Source organism: Gavialis gangeticus, unplaced genomic scaffold (assembly GCF_001723915.1).
Source record: "Gavialis gangeticus isolate Ggan-Ray unplaced genomic scaffold, GavGan_comp1, whole genome shotgun sequence".
In the NCBI taxonomy this organism is placed as follows: Eukaryota; Metazoa; Chordata; order Crocodylia; family Gavialidae; genus Gavialis; species Gavialis gangeticus.
Window position 1 is genome coordinate 142,858,047 of NW_017729025.1, and position 12,237 is coordinate 142,870,283.

At 41.1% G+C, this 12,237-nt stretch overlaps 1 protein-coding gene across 1 annotated transcript; it reads left to right on the top strand.

Moving 5' to 3' along the window:
- The first annotated feature begins 688 nt into the window (after positions 1–688).
- On the top strand, positions 689–4,411 carry MYOD1 (myogenic differentiation 1). Its single transcript, XM_019520010.1, has 3 exons — positions 689–1,549; positions 2,981–3,059; positions 3,580–4,411. Exons 1-3 carry the CDS (start codon positions 1,001–1,003, stop codon positions 3,831–3,833), a joined length of 882 nt encoding a protein of 293 aa, XP_019375555.1. The 5' UTR covers positions 689–1,000; the 3' UTR covers positions 3,834–4,411.
- Positions 4,412–12,237: the final 7,826 nt, after the last annotated feature.

Sequence of the window (12,237 nt, forward strand, 5' to 3'; positions counted from 1 at the left end):
CGTTTGACTTGCTTTTCTCTTAATTGCGGAGGGAGAAAGGAAGTGGGCAGAGAGAAGAGAAACGTTGCTAGATGGATCGGTCTGTTTCAAGTGAAGTAAGAGCTCAGGTTAGCACAACAGAAATCATTTGCCTCAGAAAATAAAATAAGCCCCTCAAAACTTAAAACCCCCCAACCAAACGAAGCAAAAATCCCTGAATAGGACTAGGAAACAGCTCGCAAGCTGAGCACAAAATATTTCTGTTGTATTTTTCACCTCTGAAATAATGTTAAAAGCTTTCCAATTCAAAGAAGTAGCCTAAAATGTTTCCCTGAATACACTAGCCCCTCAAATAACACTGAAGCAAGGGTGAGCACAAGAGAGCTCATGCAAAAAAGAGTTAAAATAAAGATGATCCCCCCCTCCCACCCCGTGACGCTTGTTTTCTGGCTGCAGTTTGACATTTGCAAAAACTTTCCTACCACTTTTGCCTGACAAGGGCTGCAGCTCCCTTCCAATCACAGGCGACCCCCTCTCTCCCCACCCCTTCCATCCCCTCCAAGTCCCCAGCCAGTGTTTCCTTGGGACAAAGGGATTGGTCAGCAGGTGAAAGGGAGCTGGCCCTGCAAAAATCCCCACCCTCTCCCTGAAGAGGGTCTTTAAGATAAATAGAGCCACAAGTTCTGCACTTGGATGGGCAACAGGGGAGGGCATTTCAGTTCCAGGTGAAGGCAGATCTGAGCTGGGGAAGGGAGGCAAGCACCAACCAAAACTAAAGAACTGGTTTTGGGTTTTATATCTAAGTCTAGGAAAGTGTGTGTGTCTCTTTTCTGTCTCCCAGTTCATTGGAGATAGTTGGGGGTCTGTAAGAGCCTCCATTAAATAGCTGGGGAATAGATAAAATACACCAAGCTGGAGGCCTGATTTAAGCAGCTTGCTTTACACTGATCACTTGGGTTTCTGTGGTATCTATTCCTACTTCATTCCTGTTGCTCCTCACCCTTCATCCCTCGCTGCCCTCATGGACTTGTTAGGTCACATGGAGATACCAGACGGCTCTCTCTGCTCCTTCTCCGCTGCTGATGACTTTTACGATGACCCCTGCTTCAACACCTCGGACATGCACTTCTTCGAGGACTTGGACCCACGGCTGGTGCATGTGGGTGGCTTGCTGAAGCCCGAAGAGCACCCCCACCATCATACACACCACCATGAGGACGAGCATATCCGGGCACCCAGTGGGCACCACCAGGCTGGCCGCTGCCTGCTCTGGGCTTGCAAAGCCTGCAAGAGGAAGACAACCAACGCTGACCGCCGGAAGGCAGCCACCATGAGGGAGAGGAGGCGGCTCAGCAAGGTCAACGAGGCCTTTGAGACCCTGAAACGCTGTACCTCTACCAACCCCAACCAGCGCCTGCCCAAGGTGGAGATCCTGCGCAATGCCATTCGCTACATTGAGAGCCTGCAGGCACTGCTGCGGGAACAGGAAGACAGCTACTACCCAGTGCTGGAGCACTACAGTGGGGAGTCAGATGCCTCCAGCCCCCGCTCCAACTGCTCTGATGGCATGGTGAGTTCTGGGCACATTCCCAAGTCCCCTCCTGTATCCTACACCCCTTGATAGGGGAGCCTGCCCCGAACACTGGTTCCTGAGATTGTTAATGTGGTCCCCTTCTATGCCAAGTTCCTTGGAAAACGAGTAGGGAATCCCCCAGGGACCCCATTTTCTGGGATGGGAGATAAGGTTTCTTCTTAAATCCTGATCTTGGCAGAAGTTAGGACTTCTCTATACCCCAGGGTCCTGTGAAAGATTCTTCTATAGCCCAGGCCCTGGGCCTCAATTCCTATGAAGGTAACTTGTGTCCTGAGACCCCCGTGAGGACAGCAATGAGAGTGCCTGATCCCTGGAACTGCAGTGTCTGTTAGCCACTGAAGGATGAGAATTATGGATCCTCATTCTACTCTGCCTTCCAACTTTAAACCTGAACCCTGTAAGTGCAGCTTTGGAGGCAGAATAGCCAAGATCCACACTGTAATAAAGAAAAGTATGTGTGGTTGGTGAGAGGCAAGACATTGTTTGCTCACCTGATCTCAATGAGAGGAGCTCCTAGAAGAGGGATTCTTCACTCCTAGGACAATCCCAGGGTCAGAGAGCTGGTGTTTCCAAACTACTGCAAATGTAGCCCTGAAGAAATGTCCTTGGTTTTCACAATCTCAGATCTTTATAAGAAGAACTCCATAAAATGGAACTGGGGCTCCTGATCCTGCAGAATAGAAGCCATGAGGCAAGAAGTCTCTTCATCTGATTGCACAGCTAGTCTGCATCTTAATTATCACAGACTCCCAGCTTCTAAAGACAGGTGAAATAACACTGTCTGAGACAAGTATCATAAAAATGTCTCAAGATTGAGAAGGACCCTCTTTTCTGAAAGGGATAATCATTCCTGGGTCTGAGTACCTAGGACTATAAGAGAGTTGGTGAAGGTGAGGGACCCAATATATGTGTCCAGTCCTTCTTCAGATCATAGCATTTCATTTCCTTTTGTTGGCAGCACCCAGGTCCTTGTATGTGAAAGCCTCAACAGAGAAAACAAAGTGTATCAACTTGGATTTTTTCCAGTATGAAGCAGTATTGGAAAGAGTGAAGTAGAAGGGCTAATGACAGGAAGGGGGGGGGAAGGAATGGGGGTTCGCTTTAAAGGATTTCATGCCTAAGAGCAAAGTTTTAAAAGATGGTGAAAAACAGATTCCCATCTCCCTTTCCTCCCCCTCCTAATATCCCTTAATAAATCAAGGATCAAATGTTCTGTTCCAAAATTCAAACACCTGTTCACTGATTAAAATGCTGGAAAACCTTTTCAGGTATAAAGATACAACAAAATATATAACTGGGGCTATGATACAGACTAGAAATTAGAACATGAAATTAGATGCCTATTAGGGCTTTGTGAAAAATTCCACTTCACATCTGCTGCTTCACATTGATTCTTCTGGTTTCCAGATGGACTACAGTGGGCCCCCTTGCAGCTCTCGCAGGAGGAACAGCTATGATAGCAGCTACTACACAGAATCACCAAACGGTTAGTGTTTGCCTTAATGCCAAAGACAAGCATGTGCAATGGAGAATGTCAGTAGAGCAAATTTGCCTTTTTCTTCCACCCTCAGGTGCCAGCAGGCTTCAGAAGGGCTGACTGAGGAGGCACTTGTCCTCTTCTAGCCAGTGAAGCGGGGCCACTAATACAGACAATCCTGCGCTTTTTTTTTCTCATATTCCCCTCTGCTAATGGGCTTCAGATTTTAAACCATGCCTTGTAACAGAGATTGTACCAATCCAAAATCTTGGGTTCAAACTTTTAAACAGCTCTCAGCTGAATCGTGACCATCTCCCTGCTTTAGACGGAACCAAAACCATTGTTTCAGGTTCCATTAAATTCTGTTCTCACCCAGATCCAAACTTCTCTGCCTTGCAAACTCCCACTTTATCTCTGCTGTTTTCATAATTGACATCTGTCCTTACTGTTTGTTTATGTGCCTATCTAAGACTGGCTGCTTCCCCTTGGCATTAATTACTCATTGATCTGCTGTTCTCGTTATCCTTAGATCCAAAACATGGTAAGAGTTCAGTTGTCTCCAGCCTGGACTGTCTCTCAAGCATTGTGGAGAGGATTTCCACAGACAACTCCACCTGTGCTGTGCTGCCGCCAGTGGAAGGTGTGGCTGAAAGTGGCCCCTGCTCACCCCAGGAAGGAGCCAGCCTGAGTGAGAGCAGAACCCAAATCCCCTCACCCACCAACTGCACCCAGCTTCCCCAGGAGAACAGCAGCAACAGCAATCCTATCTACCAAGTGCTATAAAGGCAGGTTGAACCGAATCGTAGCGAAAACACAAACTGCTTCATTCTGCAGGCTCAAAGACCTGCCTTGAAGAGACTGAGTACTTTTTCTTCCAATTCTAAAATCTCTCTCAAAATTCCTTCAAATATATAATTTTTCAAACCTGTATTACTTCAAAGTACACTTAATTATTTATTGGTTGTTACACTAAAGCTATTTAATATGTCTAGAGATAAAATCATGTACCATGTGATAGTCAATGTTTAAACTGGGCTCTGGGGAATAGGGACATTGCTCTTGAGATTCTGTTATAATTTTGCAAAAAGAACTACATGAATATCAGGTGTAATGATGTGACACTGCCTAAGTGCTTCCTTCCCCTACATTCTGCCCAAAATAAGGTTGTGGACCATTTTTTATAATGCTTTCTTTTGTAAAATTGTAAATAAGAGTTGCTTTGCAGAAAAAATTCATAAAAAACACAAAAACAGAACAAAAAAAGAGTTTAACTATTTAATGTTGCTTGGTTTGTCGTGCCAAACTTAACTTTATATATTTATACGATGTGGTTGCCAAGAATGTTTTCAACAGTATTCTAAATAAAGACTTTTATTTATAAAATCTGTGGAGTTATCTTGACTTTCACTAGGGCTTCTAGAATTACGACTGCATTTAGGAGTGGTGCTGCTCTTAGTACTGCCTTGGCAGGAAGAAGATTAAGGCTCCAAATCAGCAAAGCAATTAAGCATACACTTCAATCCCACTGACTCCAGTTACTGGCATGAAAGACTTTGCCGAAATGGGGTCTGTTTCCTTGATATTCTATTGAAGTGTTTTCTAACCTCTGTGTTACTCATAGGGGATTGTTATTAAACACATTTACCTGATATGTCGAGACACATTTCCTGCTCCAAGGAGTTTACAAAGTAAAGACTCAATCACATAAAACACTGTATAAGAGGTACTAATTATTATGGAACCCCTCAAATCTTACTACTGTCAGTGGGCACATCTACATGTGCATTAATGAGCTTTAGTTAATGTGCATTAAATCTAGTGCTGCCATTGTGAGGTACTAGGAAAATGTGCATTAACCTGTCTTAATGAGCATTAACTAAAGAGCACAGTTTTTAGTGATGCTTAATGTCCATTAGCCTATTTTAATTCACCTTAAGTAAATAGCACATTTTACTGAACCTTTAATGTGTAATAAATAAGCTAATGAACATTAAAGCATAGGAGTCAAATCACCGAGAACATTGACAGAGGTGCACAGCATCATGCAGGACCATGAAGGATTGAGTATTAAATTAAGAGGTAAAAGTAGTTAGCTGTGTTAGCCTGAAGTCAGGCAAAAGGCAGAGCAGGATGGCATATTGGAGACTAACTGGTTCACAGCCTCTCCCAAACTAGGCTGTCACCTACAAAAGCTTGTGCCTTTCTGGACAAGCCAGTCTCTAAGGTGCCCCCCTGCTCTGCCTTCTCCCTATATTAGGGTAGATATAAAGACATTGGGTTCTAATTCTAAGATTAGAGTTGGGATTTGAACATTTCCCGGACAAAAGAAAGTAACTAGAGCAGAGTTTGTCATGAACTTTAGATCCAGGTCTATAGTTTAGGACTGTTCAGAATGCAACCTTCAAAGCTGGGGCAATCAGAGATATGCCAAAGATGTGAAGTTTGCATTTGAAACTGAACTTTCCCCTTCTTTGGATATACTACAATCCAGGGATCTGCTTCTGGTTTGGAACTTGCTCTAAAAATAACCAGTGAGTTACATCTCATTCAGCATATGTAGCCTTGCAAGCTTGCCATGAAACGTATAAAAGTCAAGCTCTTAATACTGATTTACTTCTAGATGTTAGCATTTGTGTACAAGTATAGGTTTGTGCACGAACAACTGACACCTGTTGCAGAGTGAAAGAAACCAGTCTGTTCATCTCACTGTGAGTTACACATTTTATTTACAGGTTCATTTTTTAAAGAAAATTAAGTCAGATACAAACTATGATATGATTAAGTAATTTCACAGTGGTTCAACCATTGCATTCCTTGAACCGTATTCCAAAATGGGCAGATTTCACTTCTTTTGCTGGAAGAAAGGAACCACGCATTTCCACTGACATGGTTGCTGTTTTTTTAAGACCATATCTAGCAGTAGCTCTCACGGGAGTGCATGGCCTTAGGCTGGATAGTTATACTCATTGCTCCTCTTCAACTCTCTGTAGCCTATTTAGGATCTCCACCAATCTAAACTGGAAATCCTAAAGGCATCAATCAGAAACCAAGGGTTCAGAAACTTTCTGAAAGTATGGCTGGGACCATCATTAGAGTTAAACCAGCACAGAGGCACACAACTACTGTGTGGGTTGTCCTCATCTCTCACCAATCCAAGGGGACTCATAAGTTTCAAAGCTGATCCCACAAAAAAACAGTCAGGGAGGAACTCTGATGGGGAATCCTACTGGAGGTGTCCTCCATCTCTACCTGGTTCTATTATGGGAAGGTAGATGTGATCCAGCATACAGAGCTTAATATGGTCCCTTTATCTACTCTACTTTTCCTTTAAAAGTAAAAATTAAATGGATTTGAGACTTCCTCATTTACATTGGTGTAAACTAGGAGCAATTTCATTAAAGGTAGTGAAATGACACATGTGTAAAATTGATCTTAAGCAGGAAGTGCACAGACTGAATATATCTATTGGGGGCCTGTAGCCAATGCCATTGCCTTTGATGGACATTGGAACAGGCTCATAATGAAGAGATATTCTTTGCATGATTATTAGAGTCTTTTATCTCCCCATGGATCTAGGCTGACAAAATTATCATAGATATAATTTTATGCTCATGTAAACTAAAACCACTGGAAGTTTTGCCTGCTCAAGAAATACAAGACTCTTTGTAAAAATTGTCATCATAAAGTTGGGACCAGATTCACCACTATATGGGCACACCTACATGTGTCCCTTCAGCAGTGCACAGTTATTTTTAGCCACTACATTGCTGTAGCTATGTGCTATACCAAAGGAGTGCATCATAGTGGCGCGGTGACATAGCTGTGGGGCTGTGGTTTTTGCCCACCAATGCTGCATCACCGTAGTGCTTTGCTACAGTGACGCAGTTTCTTGTGCAGATCTTCCCTATTGCTTCAGTTTTACATCCATGTCCACTGGAAACCAAGGAGTAAATCTGGTGGAAATCTGGAGTAAACTGTGGTGAATCAGGTCACTTATATTTGACGTGTATGTACATGCACTCCCTTGTGTAGTCATGTCTATTTCATTTCACTGATTTATTTTAGCAACCCAAGTTTCCACATACTGATGTGAACGTTACAACAGAGAGCAAGTATTTAACACATCCCAAAATAGACAGATGGATAAAAAAGAAAAAAATATTCATACATGTACTATGCAGGACCCATTTTTTTCCCACTGAGGTCAATGGGGAAAATCTATTGGGCTTGACAAAACAAGGCACCAGTGGCATTTGCATTTTTAGAGTAAATGTATTTGTTGTTTAATTTAGGAGGAATGATCTGCACTGAATGATTTCTTCCTCTCCATTTTGAAAGATAATACACTTGTCTAAATGTCTATGAGTCAAACACTCTGTGGCAGCATCTACACGAGACGTTTACTGTGGAGCTGCCTAATTAACTCCACAGAAAACATCAGCATCTCCACGTGTGGTCCTATTAGGCTGCAGAAAAACTAATTGACTATGCCACAGGTTAGTTTTGTAAACACAAGTACTATCCTGCGGCAGTGTTGTCCAGTACACCACAACATATGTGTAGATGCTGATGGGGCTGGCTGGGGCATGCGGGGATTTCAATGCAGGGGCTGCCTGCCAGCTAGCCCTGCACTGAAACACCCTTGTGCCCCAGCCAGCCCCTCTACAGCATTGTGAGTTGGGCTAGAGCAGCCCTAGACTGGCAGGCTGACCCCTGGGGCCCCTGCCAGTTGGGGCTGCTCAGACCTGTCTCAATATGCTGCAGTCCTAGGAACAATAAACTCCAGCATGAGTATGATATGCACCAGAGTTTATTGCTGAATACACACACACACACACACACACACACACACACACACACACACACACGAGTGTTAAGGAGAGAGGTATGTTGAAATATACTTTATTAGAAACTCCAGATTTGTATTTCAACTACCTCAAAGTTAAGGATCTTTAGATTTAGGCTTTTAGTTCAGCCAGTAAGGTGGGTTACAAGTGAAACTGAGAAGGAAAAAAGTTTGAGCCAATATTTACAACCTTGAGTACCTCATCTAGGTTCCTAGATTTATATTAGGTACCCCATCCTGGCTTACTTCAGCAAAATACAAAGCAGTTTTGCCAGAGATTCAGTGAAATGCTTCAGTGTATGCATAAGTTCAAACATGAGTAATTATTCTGAAGTCAATGAGATTAATCATATGTCTAACTTTAGGCATAAGAAAAATCGAACAAGCTGTCCTGGGGAAGTTGTAGAATTTCCTTCATTGCTTTTGTGGATGGGGTTCAACTAGATGCTCTATGACACTCCATGTGCTGAAGGATCTTGTGTAAAGCATAAAAATGGCCCAATTTTCAGCAGCACTGAGCGCACCAGTACTCCCTTTGACATCTGCAGAGATTCAGAGAATCCAGAACCTTTAAAAATCTGATTAACTCTGATTCAAGCTGATTCAAAAGGCTAATTTTACCAAAGTTTGAAAATTTTAACTGTAGTTTTTAGACATGAACAATATTCTTTGTGAAATACTCAGCAATTAGAAAACTCAACAAGTATAACTAAGGAGGGGGAGCAGGGGTAAGCATGTGTAAAAATAAATATGTGACATAGGCACATTTTATTTTCTTGAGTCAGGATTGACTGTGTTATCCATATGTGTTATTTTGAAGTCATATTGCAAATATATGTCAGTTTATTTTATTCAAAGTGTCATTATTTGTAAATAAAATACAACAAATGTATCGTTTGTTTATTATCATTTATTGTCATTTCATTTATTCATGTAATTTCTATTTTGAATGCTTTCAACATGGAAAATATCATAAGAAGTTGTTGATTTATTTCAACATTTTCATTCTATAAATATTTTCCCCCAAATTGAAGTTGTTATAGAATTGTTCTGAAAATTGCTTTTCTACAAAAGATCAAGGAGAAATTTAAATACCAGTTTTAATTTAAAAATTGAAAATATTAAAATACTCCCTCTCAAAAACATTTAAGAAATGTTAATTGCTTTATATTATTGAAGAATTTTTAAGTAAAATGTGTTCTCAGTCCTAATATAAGAAACAGTAAAGAAATTAGAAGTATCAAGAAAGCACCTGTTTAACAGTGGATCCATTTTAAAAAGTATTTGCAGTTTTAAATATATGTTTAACACTGTATATAACCAAATCTCTTCGTCCCTTAATTAGATAGATAGACAGACAGACAGACGGACAGACAGAGAGAGAGAGAGACTATGCCTATACTTAAGGAAAGGATATTTATGGGTGATATCTTTCTACATGAAAAATAAGAAGTGTATTATGTTGATCACTATATATTACACACTACTTATGGATCGTTTTAATTTTAAATGACACCCTTTGAAATCAGGTTTCCTTTTAACAGGAAAGTGACTGAATATTTTAAAGACAAAATTCAAGGGCAAATACTGTTCACTTTACTTCTGGGAGCAGAACTAGTATCTGCCGTGGGTCTATATACATGAGTATACACAAGTGGATACACCTGAGCTGTTAATAACAGAAGAAATAATATTGCTATTTGTATCCGTAAGTGCTCACTAACTCAGTCCTCAGTCAATGGCAAGTGAAATCAGGCCATTGTGTACATATCTTATATATCAAAAAAGTGCAAGGCCATGAAATAAACTTCTGTAACTGTGTTCCTTTGCTTGCTTTACCTGCACCCAGTTCACTAATCCATCTCTACCTCGGTTGCTTCTAGCATTCCAAATTCCTGAGCAGCTTTAAACAAGACGGTAGTTTTAAAAGATCAGTGTGCAAGCTGGGAAAAAGCAACTTCATAGGAATCAGAAATAGCCCTCTTAAAATTTTACCACTTTAAAATCTTTCTAAGCTACTTTTCTTCTGAAACATAGATTGTATATACAGAATCCATGATAGTACAGAGTGACATTAAAGTCTTATTCAAATAACCTCTAGAAGCACTCTTGCCTATGTTAGTTGTTAATAAAGTAACTTATAATAAAGTTCCTTTTCTAGTAGTATCCTGTATCCAACAAACATATATGCGGGCATGTCTACACATGCGCATTTACTGTGCAGTAACCGAAATTACTGCACAGTATGGGTGCACGTCTACACATGCACACCTGTACTATGCAGTAAATATGGTGACTTGAATATAAATTTGATACCTGCATCATGCAGGTATCAAATTTACATCTGATTAGTTACTGCACAGTAACGTATTTGTAGATGCCTTACTGCACAGCAACACTGCGTGTATGGACTGACTCATTTTAGTCCCAAGTCAGCCCACACACAGCATTAATGTGCTTTAATGCCTGCACATGTAGACGCCGGCCTATTCCCACTTACTGCACAGTAATTTACTGCACAGTAAATTTAAGCTGGAGTAAATACACGTGTTGACACTCCTTGCATGTAGATATGTGCACACATGCATGTACAGACACACACATGATGTGTCATGGTGATAGACTTTGATAAATTACATATATTACTTATTTGACTACCTCATCTGGTATCTCCTCATTGAAACCTCAGTCAGAGTTGCTATATGTCTAATCGATTACTTGCTTTTGAACAATTACCATTTTATATTTTTTTTAAATTACAAAGACTTGAAAAATTAGAAAACCATTACTTTTTTAACTCCTGCTCCCTCTTCAAAAAGCTTGATGCAAGACATGGCATGAAGTCCAGGGAAAGGTGTGTGTTTCTGTTTTTTAACTACCCTGGGCCTGAGCTTAGGGCTGATCAGTAGCTAAATGGTTCCCTCAGTGCAACATAGAGCAGCCTCAGGTCTGCTCTACATAACTTCAGCTGTAACAGTTCATTCTTATCCCCAGTCTTCCTAGGAAGGCCTCTTAAACAAGGGACATATATGATTTAGACTTAGCTGTGCCAGTTTTATGCCACCAGGACACTCCTATATTAGAGACAGTCCTTTGTGCTGCAAAGAGGGTATACCTAGGAGCTAGAATCTGTCTCACAGTTTGAATAATGCCTCAAGTGTTTTAGACTTAACAACAGAAATCAAACTGCATCAAAACCTGCAAGATTGCTCAGAAGTTTCCTGGTAATAGAACTGGTATGGGATTTAGCGTATGTTTTTATAAAAGTTCAGTAAGACTATCATCTTCTGTATGGACACATTAGCCACCCAAACTAGTGTTACTTTATGTTAGTCTCAGCAAATAGTACTAGTGTTGCTGAAATATAGTGTCAATACACTGGCAAGTGCTAGACATGAATTAAGTTTCTGCACTATTTATAGCAAACTGTAACAGAAGGTCTGAAAGCCAACTATCCACTCTGAGTGGATTTCCTCTCCTCCTCCCCCGCATCTCAGAGCCAGAATTCAGATCAGCAGTGCTTCACCTTTTGGCCCTGTGGGCCAGATGAGTGGTGCAAAGCTGATCTGTAGGCTGGATCAGTGCCACCCCTCTCCCCCAGGCGAAGATTGGGCCCAACACCGCTTCTGTCTGGTTCACATGTCAGGATCATTACCCCCTTGTGGCCCTGCACACTAGGATCAGGCCCTGTGCCACCCTGGACACCTGGTCCAACATGCAGGACCACACTATTTAGTCTGCAGGACTTCCCACAAATTTGGCAGCAGGGAAGCATTGCCGTGTTCCCTCACCACCATATTTTCAGACCAATGGGAGCCCCATGGGACAGATGATATGGCACTGGTGGCTGGATTGGGTTGACTTAGGTGGTTTAATGCCATGGATCTTACATTGGTCCCCAGCAGCTAGTATACATCAGTAAAACTGGTCTCCATATTCCTGAAAACTAAGTGTGTAGATCTGGTAATAATGGATGGAATCCTGTTCCTACTGAAATCAATTGCAAATCTCGTATCAATTTCAATAGGCTCAGAATTGCATTTAGTGTGTTTTATTGTATTTTTGTATGAGGCACTCAGCTAAAAACATAGTCTCTGTACCTCCCTTAACTCCAAGAAATCAACGTTTAGCACACTGAATTAAGAGCTAAAGAATGAATTTAACACAGAACAATTGACCTTGAACTGTTATTTTTGAGGCTGATGATAATTATTGTCCAACAGCAACATCTATAGGAGAAAGTGCAAACTGCATTTGTTTCCCAAATGATATATTTAATATACATACAAAAAACTAGAACTCTTGGTTCCAAAATGTTATCTTTTATTAGACCAACTGGAA